This window comes from Carcharodon carcharias, chromosome X (genome assembly GCF_017639515.1).
Source record: "Carcharodon carcharias isolate sCarCar2 chromosome X, sCarCar2.pri, whole genome shotgun sequence".
Taxonomy (NCBI): Eukaryota; Metazoa; Chordata; class Chondrichthyes; order Lamniformes; family Lamnidae; genus Carcharodon; species Carcharodon carcharias.
Genome location: NC_054507.1, coordinates 23447587 through 23460854, shown reverse-complemented (window position 1 = coordinate 23460854; position 13268 = coordinate 23447587). Strand labels below are relative to the sequence as shown.

At 59.4% G+C, this 13268-nt stretch overlaps 1 protein-coding gene across 1 annotated transcript in view; it reads left to right on the top strand.

Annotated features, from left to right (window-relative positions):
- Positions 1–13268, top strand: part of LOC121273232 (electroneutral sodium bicarbonate exchanger 1-like) — a 595872-nt gene that overhangs the window by 277842 nt on the left and 304762 nt on the right. The window contains exon 18 of the mRNA XM_041180250.1: positions 42–51. Coding sequence (XP_041036184.1) covers positions 42–51 — 10 coding nt within the window. The remainder of the gene's footprint in view (positions 1–41; positions 52–13268) is intronic.

The window sequence follows — 13268 nt, the reverse complement described above, 5'->3', positions numbered from 1 at the left end:
CAATGGCAAACTATGAAACAATGTAACTTCATCTGAAACAGATGGAAACAGGTTTGTACTCGAAAGAGTTACTGGAATAGTGAGGCCTAAATGGCCAAGTGGTTATGGTACTGGGTTTGTAACCCTGAGGTCAAGAGTTCAAATCTCACAATGGCAAACTATGTAACTTCATCTGAAACAGATGGAAACAGGTTTGTACTCGAAAGAGTTACAGGAATAGTGAAGTCTTGCTTCAATTGTATAGAAGCTTGGTTAGACAGTACCTGGAGTAGTGTGTGCAGTTTTGGTCCCCTTACCTTAGGAAGGATACTATTGCCACAGAGGGAGTGCATTGAAGGTTCACCAGACTTGTTCCTGGGATGGCAGGACTGTCCTATGAAGAGAGATTGGGGAAACTGGGCCTGTGTTCTCTAGAGTTTTGAAGAATGGGAGGTGATCTCATTGAGATCTACAAAATACTTATAAGGCAAGACAGGGCAGATGCAGGTAAGATGTTTCCCCTGGTTAAGGAGTCTAGAACCAGGGGACACAATTTCAAAATAAAGAGGAAGCCACTTAGGATTGAGATGAGTAATTTTTTTACTCAGAGTTGTGAATCTTTGGAATTCTCTACCCCAGAGGGCTGTGGAAGTGCAGTCACTGAGTATGTTTAAAGCAGAGATTGACAGACTTCTAAATACCAATGTAAAGGGATATGGGGATAGTGTGGGGAAAAAGACATTGAAATGGATGATCAGTCATGATCATATTGAATGACAGAGCAGGCTCAATGGGCTGAATGGCCTGCTCCTGCACCTATGTTCCTATAAGCCAAGTCTTCTACAGGTACCCCTTATCACCTGGCAGCCAACCCAGTAAGTGCCGTGGGCCCTCAAAGATCTGTGGCACTTGGGAGTGACTCAGGATGTCGGAGTCGTGAGAACTCCTAGGTATCTGGCATAAACATGCATGATTTTCTTAAGATTGCATACCAGCTGCATGTTGAGGGAGTAGAATCCTTTTCTGTTGATGAAAATCAGTGGCTGCTGCCACGGAGCTCTTAAAGCGACGTGTGCAATCTGTGGCAGCCTGCACATGTGTGAAGCTGGAGATCGCCACAAGTCCCTGAAATCCAGCAGCCTGGCTGGCTTCATCCATTGTGAACTGATTAATGACGTGCCTTACTGTAAAGGGCATAATAATTTCCCCCATACATTTATGCCTGGAGGGCAGAGATATGTCGCATAAGTACCCAGTGGATCCTTGGAACGAGCCCCTTGCAAAAAAATTTGAGTGCAACGGTCACCTTTACAGCCACTGGCAAAAGATGGCCTCCCAGTCAATGTGGCGCCAGATCCTCCCTAAGAATGTGGCAGATGTGAGCCACCACATCCCTTGACATGTATGGCACTCTCTCTCAGTCATCTTCAAGTATGACAGTCTTCTTTGGTACAGCCTGATTCGTGCCAATCGCCTCCATGGCATAGGTCTCACTTCCTCAGCCTCTGGGGCTTCCTGGGGCCCCGCTGGGCCATGCACCTCAGGCCAAGGGTCTTCTCTAATCCCTGCCAGACAGCAACGGGCCCTTCTTTTCCTCCTTATTCTGAACACAGCTATCAAGAAGGCAGCATTGTCTGTAGCTTCCATTCTGGACTCCTCCTCCTTCCTGTGGACAAGTAGATCAAACACATGAATGTAGCTTAGCCTGCAAGGATAAACTTCCCACTCCAAGGCTGGAATCCAATGTGAAGCCCTTAGGCTGTGCTCATTAGATACGTGCCATTCCCAGTTCCACCTTTGCACCTGAGGAGCTAACTCAAGGATCATATGTGTCTATTAATCCCCCCCCAGCAACTTGACAGCACCATCACAAATAGGGTTGGAGAGGGTTGAGCACAGCCATGTGATTTCAGACTCATCCAAGGCACTGTCAGACTGCTGCATTTTGATTTGAATTCACCCATGCCTTGCACATTTTGAATGTTTGGAAGCCTTGTGCCCTGGAAGCCATGTCTATTCCACAGTGCGATGTGCAGGGTCTCATTGGAGCATCTTGCATATGGTTTATTTCCTGCCGCTGTACTCCTTTAATGGTGTGATCCCTCTTCACTTCTCACATTCCTCTGACAGCAAAAGGCTCAATGACACAAACCCAAATGTGACCCTAAGACCTAGTGTGTTATCGTGTCAAAGCATACCATGATTGAGGGTTCCCGATTCATTACCTTTTCAATAAGTCTTCACGACTGTTTTCAGCTGAGCCTTGCTTGTGATGCGCTCATGTACAAAGAATTAGGGTGCCTCTTGAATGGGCCCATGAGTCCAACCATCGACTCCTCTCACACTGCCTCTGACCCCTCCCCTAGCAATTCTTTCTAAGGGTCTTTTTTAACTGCATCATTCCACTGGGCAGTCAACATGGTAATGCTGCACTTTTACCTGGAGACCAGCTTCCAACCTCCCCTTGTCACCGTGGAAGTCCCTTCGATCATCCTAGAACCCCATGATATACAGGTAGACCTCCCTCCGGTCACCCTGCAGCCGCCCCCAGAAACCCTAGAGTCCACTGCAATCATTGTGGACATTCCTGCCCTTCCCCCTGAACTCATCACTGTCAATGAAACTATGTCCCATGTGGACCTCACCCCTCCCCATCTCGAGGCCGTCTGTACCGTCATGTACTGAGACCACCCCCACCAGAACTTTGGGTCTGCCCCCCCACCCCCTTATATTATGCGTTCCCCATTCTCAGGCTACAGATGCCTCCCCTGACCATGACAATACCATCTGCAGCCCAGAACTGTGCAACGCAACCCCGGGACCGTCATGTGTGAGGCACTGACCACACCCTGCACACCATTCTGTGCACCACCCTTGCAGCGTGGACAGGCCTTCTCCCTCCCTGGACCGGGTCCATGGTGTGGCATGGCACACATAGCCCCAGGACTGACTTTGATTTCCCACCCTGACAATGTAGTCCGAAGAGACGTGACTACGTGAATGACTGTCACTTACCATCCTGGTTCCATCAAACCACTCCCTCCCCCAGTCATGAATGATTGTGGAGCCCCTCCATCTCAACAAAAATTAGTCCCCACCCAACCCCCCTCATGAGTCAGTGTCCACCCCTTCCACATTGGGCTCCAGTTCCCCAGTCCCAGTCATTCCTCTGTATGCTAGCCCTCCCTTCCCTTGTTCCTCATAACCCCACCTGCCCCTAAGTCATTCCTCTGCCTCCCTCACTTGCTTTCTTGGTCATCAGAAACCCACACCTCACCTCCCACCCTCGCATGACTGCCTATTTCCTGCACACCCCCACCCCCACTTTTCCAGTCTAGTCTTTCTGGGTACAATGCAGCCCTGCTTACGCCCCACACCAGTATCTCTGGGTATGGTGCAGCCCTGCCTGTGCCCCACACCAGTCTGTCCAGGTATAGTGCAGCATGCCTGCGCCCCACACCAGTCTCTCTGGGTATGGTGCAGCCCTGCCTGCGCCCACACCAGTCTGTCCAGGTACAGTGCAGCCCTGCCTGCGCCGCACACCAGTCTCTCTGGTACAATGCAGCCCTGCATGCGCACAAAATCAGTCTCTCTGGTACAATGCAGCCCTGCCTGCGCCCCACACCAGTCTCTCTGGTACAATGCAGCACTGCCTGCGCCCCACACCAGTCTCCCTGGGTACAGTGCAGCCCTACCTGCGTACCACACCAGTCTCTCTGGGTACAGTGCAGCCCTGTCTGCGCCCCACACCAGTCTCTCTGGGTACGGTGCAGCCCTGCCTGCGCTCCACACCAGTCTGTCCAGGTACAGTGCAGCCCTGCCTGCGCCTCGCACCAGTCTCTCTGGGTACAATGCAGCCCTGCCTGTGCCCCACACCAGTCTCTTTGGGTACAATGCAGCCCTGTCTGTGCCCCACACCAGTCTCTCTGGGTACGGTGCAGCCCTGTCTGCGCCCCACACCAGTCTCTCTGGGTACGGTGCAGCCCTGTCTGCGCCTCACACCAGTCTCTGGATACAGTGCAGCCCTGCCTGCGCTCCACACCAGTCTGTCCAGGTACAGTGCAGACCTGCCAGTGCCCCACACCAGTCTCTTTGGGTACGGTGCAGCCCTGCCTGTGCTCCACACCAGTCTGTCCAGGTACAATGCAGCCCTGCCTGCGCCCCACACCAGTCTGTCCAGGTACAGTGCAGCCCTGCCAGTACCCCGCACCAGTCTCTCTGGGTACAGTGCAACCCTGCCAGCGCCCCACACCAGTCCCTCTGGGAAACATGCAGCCCTGTCTGTGCCCCACACCAGTCTCTCTGGGTACAATGCAGCCCTGCCTGCGACTCACACCAGTCTCTCTGGGTATGGTGCAGCCCTGGCTGCGCCCCACACCAGTCTGTCCAGGTACAGTGCAGCCCTGCCTGCGCCCCACACCAGTCTGTCCAGGTACAGTGCAGCCCTGCCTGCGCCCCACACCAGTCTCTCTGGGTACAATGCAGCCCTGCCTGCGCTCCACACCAGTCTCTCTGGGTACAATGCAGCCCTGCCTGTGCCTCACACCAGTCTCTCTGGGTACGTTGCAGCCCTGCCTGCGCCCCACACCAGTCTGTCCAGGTACAGTGCAGCCCTGTCTGTGCCCCACACCAGTCTGTCCAGGTACAGTGCAGCCCTGCCTGTGCCCCACACCAGTCTCTCTGGGTATGGTGCTGCCCTGCCTGCGCCCCACACCAGTCTCTCTGGGTACAATGCTGCCCTGCCTGCGGCTCCCACCAGTCTCTCTGGGTACGGTGCAGCCCTGTCTGCGCCCCACACCAGTCTCTCTGGGTACTGTGCAGCACTGCCTGCGCCTCACACCAGTCTCTCTGGGTACGGTGCAGCCCTGTCTGCGCATCACACCAGTCTCTCTGGATACAGTGCAGCCCTGCCTGCGCTCCACACCAGTCTGTCCAGGTACAGTGCAGCCCTGCCTGCGCCCCACACCAGTCTCTCTGGGTACGGTGCAGCCCTGCCTGCGCTCCACACCAGTCTGTCCAGGTACAATGCAGCCCTGCCTGCGCCCCACACCAGTCTGTCCAGGTACAGTGCAACCCTGTCTGCGCTCCACACCAGTCTGTCCAGGTACAGTGCAGTCCTGCCTGCGCCCCACACCAGTCTCTCTGGGAAACATGCAGCCCTGTCTGTGCCCCACACCAGTCTCTCTGGGTACAATGCAGCCCTGCCTGTGACTCACACCAGGCTCTCTGGGTATGGTGCAGCCCTGGCTACGCCCCACACCAGTGTGTCCAGGTACAGTGCAGCCCTGCCTGCGCCCCACACCAGTCTGTTCAGGTACAGTGCAGCCCTCCCTGTGCCCCACACCAGTCTCTCTGGGTACGTTGCAGCCCTGCCTGCGCTCCACGCCAGTCTCGCTGGGTACAATACAGCCCTGCCTGTGCCCCACACCAGTCTCTCTGGGTACAGTACAGCCCTGCCAGCACCCCACACCAGTCTATCTGGGTATGGTGCAGCCCTGCCTGTGCCCCACACCAGTCTGTCCAGGTACAATGAAGCCCTGCCTGTGCCCCACACCAGTCTCTCTGGGTACAATGCAGCCCTGCCTGCGCCCCACACCAGTCTCTCTGGGTACAGTGCAGCCCTGCCAGCGCCCCACACCAGTCTGTCTGGGTACAATGCAGCCCTGCCTGTGCCCCACACCAGTATCTCTGGGTATGGTGCAGCCCTGCCTGCGCCCCACACCAGTCTGTCCAGGTACAATGAAGCCCTGCCTGCGACTCACACCAGTCTCTCTGGGTACAGTGCAGCCCTGCCTGCGCCCCACACCAGTCTGTCCAGGTACAGTGCAGCCCTGCCTGCGCCCCACACCAATCTGTCCAGGTACAGTGCAGCCCTGCCTGCGCCCCACACCAGTCTCTCTGGGTACAATGCAGCCCTGCCTGTGCCTCACACCAGTCTCTCTGGATACAATGCAGCCCTGCCTGCGCCCCACACCAGTCTGTCCAGGTACAGTGCAGCCCTGTCTGTGCCCCACACCAGTCTGTCCAGCTACAGTGCAGCCTTGACTGCGCCCCACACCAGTCTCTCTGGGTACAGTGCAGCCCTGCCTGTGCCCCACACCAGTCTCTCTGGGTACAATGCAGCCCTGCCTGCGCCCCACACCAGTCTCTCTGGGTACAGTGCAGCACTGCCAGCGCCCCACACCAGTCTGTCTGGGTACAATGCAGCCCTGCCTGTGCCCCACACCAGTATCTCTGGGTATGGTGCAGCCCTGCCTGCGCCCCACACCAGTCTGTCCAGTTACAATGAAGCCCTGCCTGTGCCCCACACCAGTCTCTCTGGGTACAATGCAGCCCTGCCTGCGCCCCACTCCAGTCTCCCTGGGTACGGTGCCGCCCTTCCTGCGCCCCACACCTGTCTCTCTGGGTACAATGCAGCCCTCCCTGCGCCTAACACCAGTCTCCCTGGGTACAATGCAGCCCTGTCTGCGCCCCACACCAGTCTCTCTGGGTACATTGCAGCCCTGTCTGCGCCCCACACCAGTCTCTCTGGGTACAATGCAGCCCTGCCTGCGCCCCACAACAGTCTCTCTGGGTACAATGCAGCCCTCCCTTTGCCCCACACCAGTCTCTCTGGGTATGGTGCAGCCCTGCCTGCGCCCCACACCAGTCTGTCCAGGTACAGTGCAGACCTGCCTGCGCCCCAGACCAGTCTCTCTGGGTACAATGCAGCCCTGCCTGCGCTCCACACCAGTCTCTCTGGGTACAATGCAGCCCTGCCTGTGCCTCACACCAGTCTCTCTGGGTACGTTGCAGCCCTGCCTGCGCTCCACACCAGTCTGTCCAGGTACAGTGCAGTCCTGCCTGCGCCTCACACCAGTCTCTCTGGGTACAATGCAGCCCTGCCTGCACCCCACACCAGTCTGTCCAGGTACAGTGCAGCCTTGACTGCGCCCCACACCAGTCTCTCTGGGTACAATGCAGCCCTGCCTGCGCCCCACACCAGTCTCTCTGGGTACAGTGCAGCCCTGCCTGCGCCCCACACCAGTCTGTCTGGGTACAATGCAGCCCTGCCTGTGCCCCACACCAGTATCTCTGGGTATGGTGCAGCCCTGCCTGCGCCCCACACCAGTCTGTCCAGGTACAATGAAGCCCTGCCTGCGACTCACACCAGTCTCTCTGGGTACAGTGCAGCCCTGACTGCGCCCCACACCAGTCTGTCCAGGTACAGTGCAGCCCTGCCTGCGCCCCACACCAGTCTGTCCAGGTACAGTGCAGCCCTGTCTGCGCCCCACACCAGTCTCTCTGGGTACAATGCAGCCCTGCCTGTGCCTCACACCAGTCTCTCTGGATACAATGCAGCCCTGCCTGCGCCCCACACCAGTCTGTCCAGGTACAGTGCAGCCCTGTCTGTGCCCCACACCAGTCTGTCCAGGTGCAGTGCAGCCTTGACTGCGCCCCACACCAGTCTCTCTGGGTACAGTGCAGCCCTGCCTGTGCCCCACACCAGTCTCTCTGGGTACAATGCAGCCCTGCCTGCGCCCCACACCAGTCTCTCTGGGTACAGTGCAGCCCTGCCAGCGCCCCACACCAGTCTGTCTGGGTACAATGCAGCCCTGCCTGTGCCCCACACCAGTATCTCTGGGTATGGTGCAGCCCTGCCTGCGCCCCACACCAGTCTGTCCAGTTACAATGAAGCCCTGCCTGTGCCCCACACCAGTCTCTCTGGGTACAATGCAGCCCTGCCTGCGCCCCACACCAGTCTCTCTGGGTACAATGCAGCCCTGCCTGTGCCCCAGACCAGTCTCTCTGGGTATGGTGCAGCCCTGCCTGCGCCCCACACCAGTCTGTCCAGGTACTGTGCAGCCCTGCCTGTGCCCCACTCCAGTCTCTCTGGGTACAGTGCAGCACTGCCTGTGCCTCACAGCAGTCTCTCTGGGTAAAATGCAGCCCTGCCTGCGCCCCACACCAGTCTGTCCAGGTACAGTGCAGCCCTGCCTGCGCCCCAGACCAGTCTCTCTGGGTACAATGCAGCCCTGCCTGCGCTCCACACCAGTCTCTCTGGGTACAATGCAGCCCTGCCTGTGCCTCACACCAGTCTCTCTGGGTACGTTGCAGCCCTGCCTGCGCTCCATACCAGTCTGTCCAGGTACAGTGCATTCCTGCCTGCGGCCTGCGCCTCACACCAGTCTCTCTGGGTACAATGCAGCACTGCCTGCGCCCCACACCACTCTCTATGGGTACAGTGCAGCCCTGCCTGCACCCCACACCAGTCTCTCCGGGTACAATACAGCCCTGCCTGCGCTCCACACCAGTTTGTCGGGTACAGTGCAGCCCTGCCTGTGCCCCACACCAGTCTCTCTAGGTACGGTGCAGCCCTGCCTGCGCTCCACACCAGTCTGTCGGGGTACAATGAAGCCCTGCCTGCGCCCCACACCAGTCTGTCCAGGTACAATGCAGCCCTGCCTGCGCCTCGCACCAGTCTCTCTGGGTACGGTGCAGCACTGCCTGCGCCTCACACCAGTCTCTCTCGTACAATGCAGCCCTGTCTGCACCCCACACCACTCTGTCCAGGTACAGTGCAGCCTTGACTGCGCCCCACACCAGTGTCTCTGGGTACAATGCAGCCCTTCCTGTGCCCCACACCAGTCTCCCTGGGTACAATGCAGCCCTGTCTGCGCCCCACACCAGTCTCTCTGGGTACATTGCAGCCCTGTCTGCGCCCCACACCAGTCTCTCTGGGTACAATGCAGCCCTGCCTGTGCCCCACACCAGTCTCTCTGGGTATGGTGCAGCCCTGCCTGCGCCCCACACCAGTCTGTCCAGGTACTGTGCAGCCCTGCCTGTGCCCCACACCAGTCTCTCTGGGTATGGTTCAGCCCTGCCTGCGCCCCACACCAGTCTGTCCCGGTACAGTGTAGCCCTGCCTGCGCCCCATTCCAGTCTCTCTGGGTACAGTGCAGCACTGCCTGTGCCTCACAGCAGTCTCTCTGGGTACAATGCAGCCCTGCCTGCGCCCCACACCAGTCTGTCCAGGTACAGTGCAGCCCTGCCTGCGCCCCAGACCAGTCTCTCTGGGTACAATGCAGCCCTGCCTGCGCTCCACACCAGTCTCTCTGGGTACAATGCAGCCCTGCCTGTGCCTCACACCAGTCTCTCTGGGTACGTTGCAGCCCTGCCTGCGCTCCATACCAGTCTGTCCAGGTACAGTGCATTCCTGCCTGCGGCCTGCGCCTCACACCAGTCTCTCTGGGTACAATGCAGCACTGCCTGCGCCCCACACCACTCTCTATGGGTACGGTGCAGCCCTGCCTGCGCCCCACACCAGTCTCTCCGGGTACAATACAGCCCTGCCTGCGCTCCACACCAGTCTGTCGGGGTACAGTGCAGCCCTGCCTGTGCCCCACACCAGTCTCTCTAGGTACGGTGCAGCCCTGCCTGCGCTCCACACCAGTCTGTCGGGGTACAATGAAGCCCTGCCTGCGCCCCACACCAGTCTGTCCAGGTACAATGCAGCCCTGCCTGCGCCTCGCACCAGTCTCTCTGGGTACGGTGCAGCACTGCCTGCGCCTCACACCAGTCTCTCTCGTACAATGCAGCCCTGTCTGCACCCCACACCACTCTGTCCAGGTACAGTGCAGCCTTGACTGCGCCCCACACCAGTGTCTCTGGGTACAGTGCAGCCCTGCCTGTGCCCCACACCAGTCTCTCTGGGTACAATGCAGCCCTGCCTGCGCCCCACACCAGTCTCTCTGGGTACAGTGCAGCCCTGCCAGCGACCCACACCAGTCTGTCTGGGTACAATGCAGCCCTGCCTTTGCCCCACAACAATATCTCTGGGTATGGTGCAGCCCTGCCTGCGCCCCACACCAGTCTGTCCAGTTACAATGAAGCCCTGCCTGTGCCCCACACCAGTCTCTCTGGGTACAATGCAGCCCTGCCTGCGCCCCACACCAGTCTCTCTGGGTACAATGCAGCCCTGCCTGTGCCCCAGACCAGTCTCTCTGGGTATGGTGCAGCCCTGCCTGCGCCCCACACCAGTCTGTCCAGGTACTGTGCAGCCCTGCCTGTGCCCCACTCCAGTCTCTCTGGGTACAGTGCAGCACTGCCTGTGCCTCACAGCAGTCTCTCTGGGTAAAATGCAGCCCTGCCTGCGCCCCACACCAGTCTGTCCAGGTACAGTGCAGCCCTGCCTGCGCCCCAGACCAGTCTCTCTGGGTACAATGCAGCCCTGCCTGCGCTCCACACCAGTCTCTCTGGGTACAATGCAGCCCTACCTGTGCCTCACACCAGTCTCTCTGGGTACGTTGCAGCCCTGCCTGCGCTCCATACCAGTCTGTCCAGGTACAGTGCATTCCTGCCTGCGGCCTGCGCCTCACACCAGTCTCTCTGGGTACAATGCAGCACTGCCTGCGCCCCACACCACTCTCTATGGGTACAGTGCAGCCCTGCCTGCACCCCACACCAGTCTCTCCGGGTACAATACAGCCCTGCCTGCGCTCCACACCAGTCTGTCGGGTACAGTGCAGCCCTGCCTGTGCCCCACACCAGTCTCTCTAGGTACGGTGCAGCCCTGCCTGCGCTCCACACCAGTCTGTCGGGGTACAATGAAGCCCTGCCTGCGCCCCACACCAGTCTGTCCAGGTACAATGCAGCCCTGCCTGCGCCTCGCACCAGTCTCTCTGGGTACGGTGCAGCACTGCCTGCGCCTCACACCAGTCTCTCTCGTACAATGCAGCCCTGTCTGCACCCCACACCACTCTGTCCAGGTACAGTGCAGCCTTGACTGCGCCCCACACCAGTGTCTCTGGGTACAATGCAGCCCTTCCTGTGCCCCACACCAGTCTCCCTGGGTACAATGCAGCCCTGTCTGCGCCCCACACCAGTCTCTCTGGGTACATTGCAGCCCTGTCTGCGCCCCACACCAGTCTCTCTGGGTACAATGCAGCCCTGCCTGTGCCCCACACCAGTCTCTCTGGGTATGGTGCAGCCCTGCCTGCGCCCCACACCAGTCTGTCCAGGTACTGTGCAGCCCTGCCTGTGCCCCACACCAGTCTCTCTGGGTATGGTTCAGCCCTGCCTGCGCCCCACACCAGTCTGTCCCGGTACAGTGTAGCCCTGCCTGCGCCCCATTCCAGTCTCTCTGGGTACAGTGCAGCACTGCCTGTGCCTCACAGCAGTCTCTCTGGGTACAATGCAGCCCTGCCTGCGCCCCACACCAGTCTGTCCAGGTACAGTGCAGCCCTGCCTGCGCCCCAGACCAGTCTCTCTGGGTACAATGCAGCCCTGCCTGCGCTCCACACCAGTCTCTCTGGGTACAATGCAGCCCTGCCTGTGCCTCACACCAGTCTCTCTGGGTACGTTGCAGCCCTGCCTGCGCTCCATACCAGTCTGTCCAGGTACAGTGCATTCCTGCCTGCGGCCTGCGCCTCACACCAGTCTCTCTGGGTACAATGCAGCACTGCCTGCGCCCCACACCACTCTATGGGTACGGTGCAGCCCTGCCTGCGCCCCACACCAGTCTCTCCGGGTACAATACAGCCCTGCCTGCGCTCCACACCAGTCTGTCGGGGTACAGTGCAGCCCTGCCTGTGCCCCACACCAGTCTCTCTAGGTACGGTGCAGCCCTGCCTGCGCTCCACACCAGTCTGTCGGGGTACAATGAAGCCCTGCCTGCGCCCCACACCAGTCTGTCCAGGTACAATGCAGCCCTGCCTGCGCCTCGCACCAGTCTCTCTGGGTACGGTGCAGCACTGCCTGCGCCTCACACCAGTCTCTCTCGTACAATGCAGCCCTGTCTGCACCCCACACCACTCTGTCCAGGTACAGTGCAGCCTTGACTGCGCCCCACACCAGTGTCTCTGGGTACAGTGCAGCCCTGCCTGTGCCCCACACCAGTCTCTCTGGGTACAATGCAGCCCTGCCTGCGCCCCACACCAGTCTCTCTGGGTACAGTGCAGCCCTGCCAGCGACCCACACCAGTCTGTCTGGGTACAATGCAGCCCTGCCTTTGCCCCACAACAATATCTCTGGGTATGGTGCAGCCCTGCCTGCGCCCCACACCATTCTGTCCAGGTACAATGAAGCCCTGCCTGTGCCCCTCACCAGTCTCTCTGGGTACAATGCAGCCCTGCCTGCGCCCCACTCCAGTCTCCCTGGGTACGGTGCAGCCCTTCCTGCGCCCCACACCTGTCTCTCTGGGTACAATGCAGCCCTGCCTGCGCCTCACACCAGTCTCCCTGTGCACAATGCAGCCCTGTCTGCGCCCCACACCAGTCTCTCTGGGTACATTGCAGCACTGCCTGTGCCCCACAACAGTCTCTCTGGGTACAATGCAGCCCTGCCTGTGCCCCACAACAGTCTCTCTGGGTATGGTGCAGCCCTGCCTGCACCCCACACCAGTCTGTCCAGGTACTGTGCAGCCCTGCCTGTGCCCCACACCAGTCTCTCTGGGTATGGTTCAGCCCTGCCTGCGCCCCACACCAGTCTGTCCAGGTACAGTGTAGCCCTGCCTGCGCCCCACTCCAGTCTCTCTGGGTACAGTGCAGCACTTCCTGTGCCTCACACCAGTCTCTCTGGGTACAATGCAGCCCTGTCTGTGCCTCACACCAGTCTCTCTGGGTACAATGCAGCCCTGCCTGTGCCTCACACCAGTCTCTCAGGGAAACTTGCAGCCCTGTCTGTGCCCCACACCAGTCTCTCTGGATACAGTGCAGCCCTGCCTGCGCCCCACACCAGTCTTTCTGGGTACAATGCAGCCCTGTCTCTGCCCCACACCTCTCTGTCCAGGTACAGTGCAGCACTGCCTGCGCCCCACAGCAGTCTCTCTGGGTACGGTGCAGCCCTGCCTGCGCCCCACACCAGTCTGTCCAGGTACAGTGCAGCATTGCTTGCGCCTCACACCAGTCTCTCTGTGTACAATGCAGCACTGGCTGCGCCCCACACCAGTCTTCTGGGTATGGTGCAGCCCTGCCTGCGCACCACAGCAGTCTCTCTGGGTATGGTGCAGCCCTGCGTGCGCCCCACACCAGTCTCTCTGTGGACAGTGCAGCCCTGTCTGTGTCCCACACCAGTCTCTCTGGGTACAATGCAGCCCTGCGTGCGCCCTACACCAGTCTCTCTGGGGACAGCGCAGCCCTGTTTGTGTCCCACACCAGTCTCTCTGGGTACAATGCAGCCCTGCCTGCGCCCCACACCAGTCTCTCTGTGTACAGTGCAGCCCTGTCTGTGCCCCACACCAGTCTCTCTGGGCACGGTGCAGCCCTGCCTGTGCCCCACACCAGTCTCTCCAAGTACAGTGCAGCCCTGTC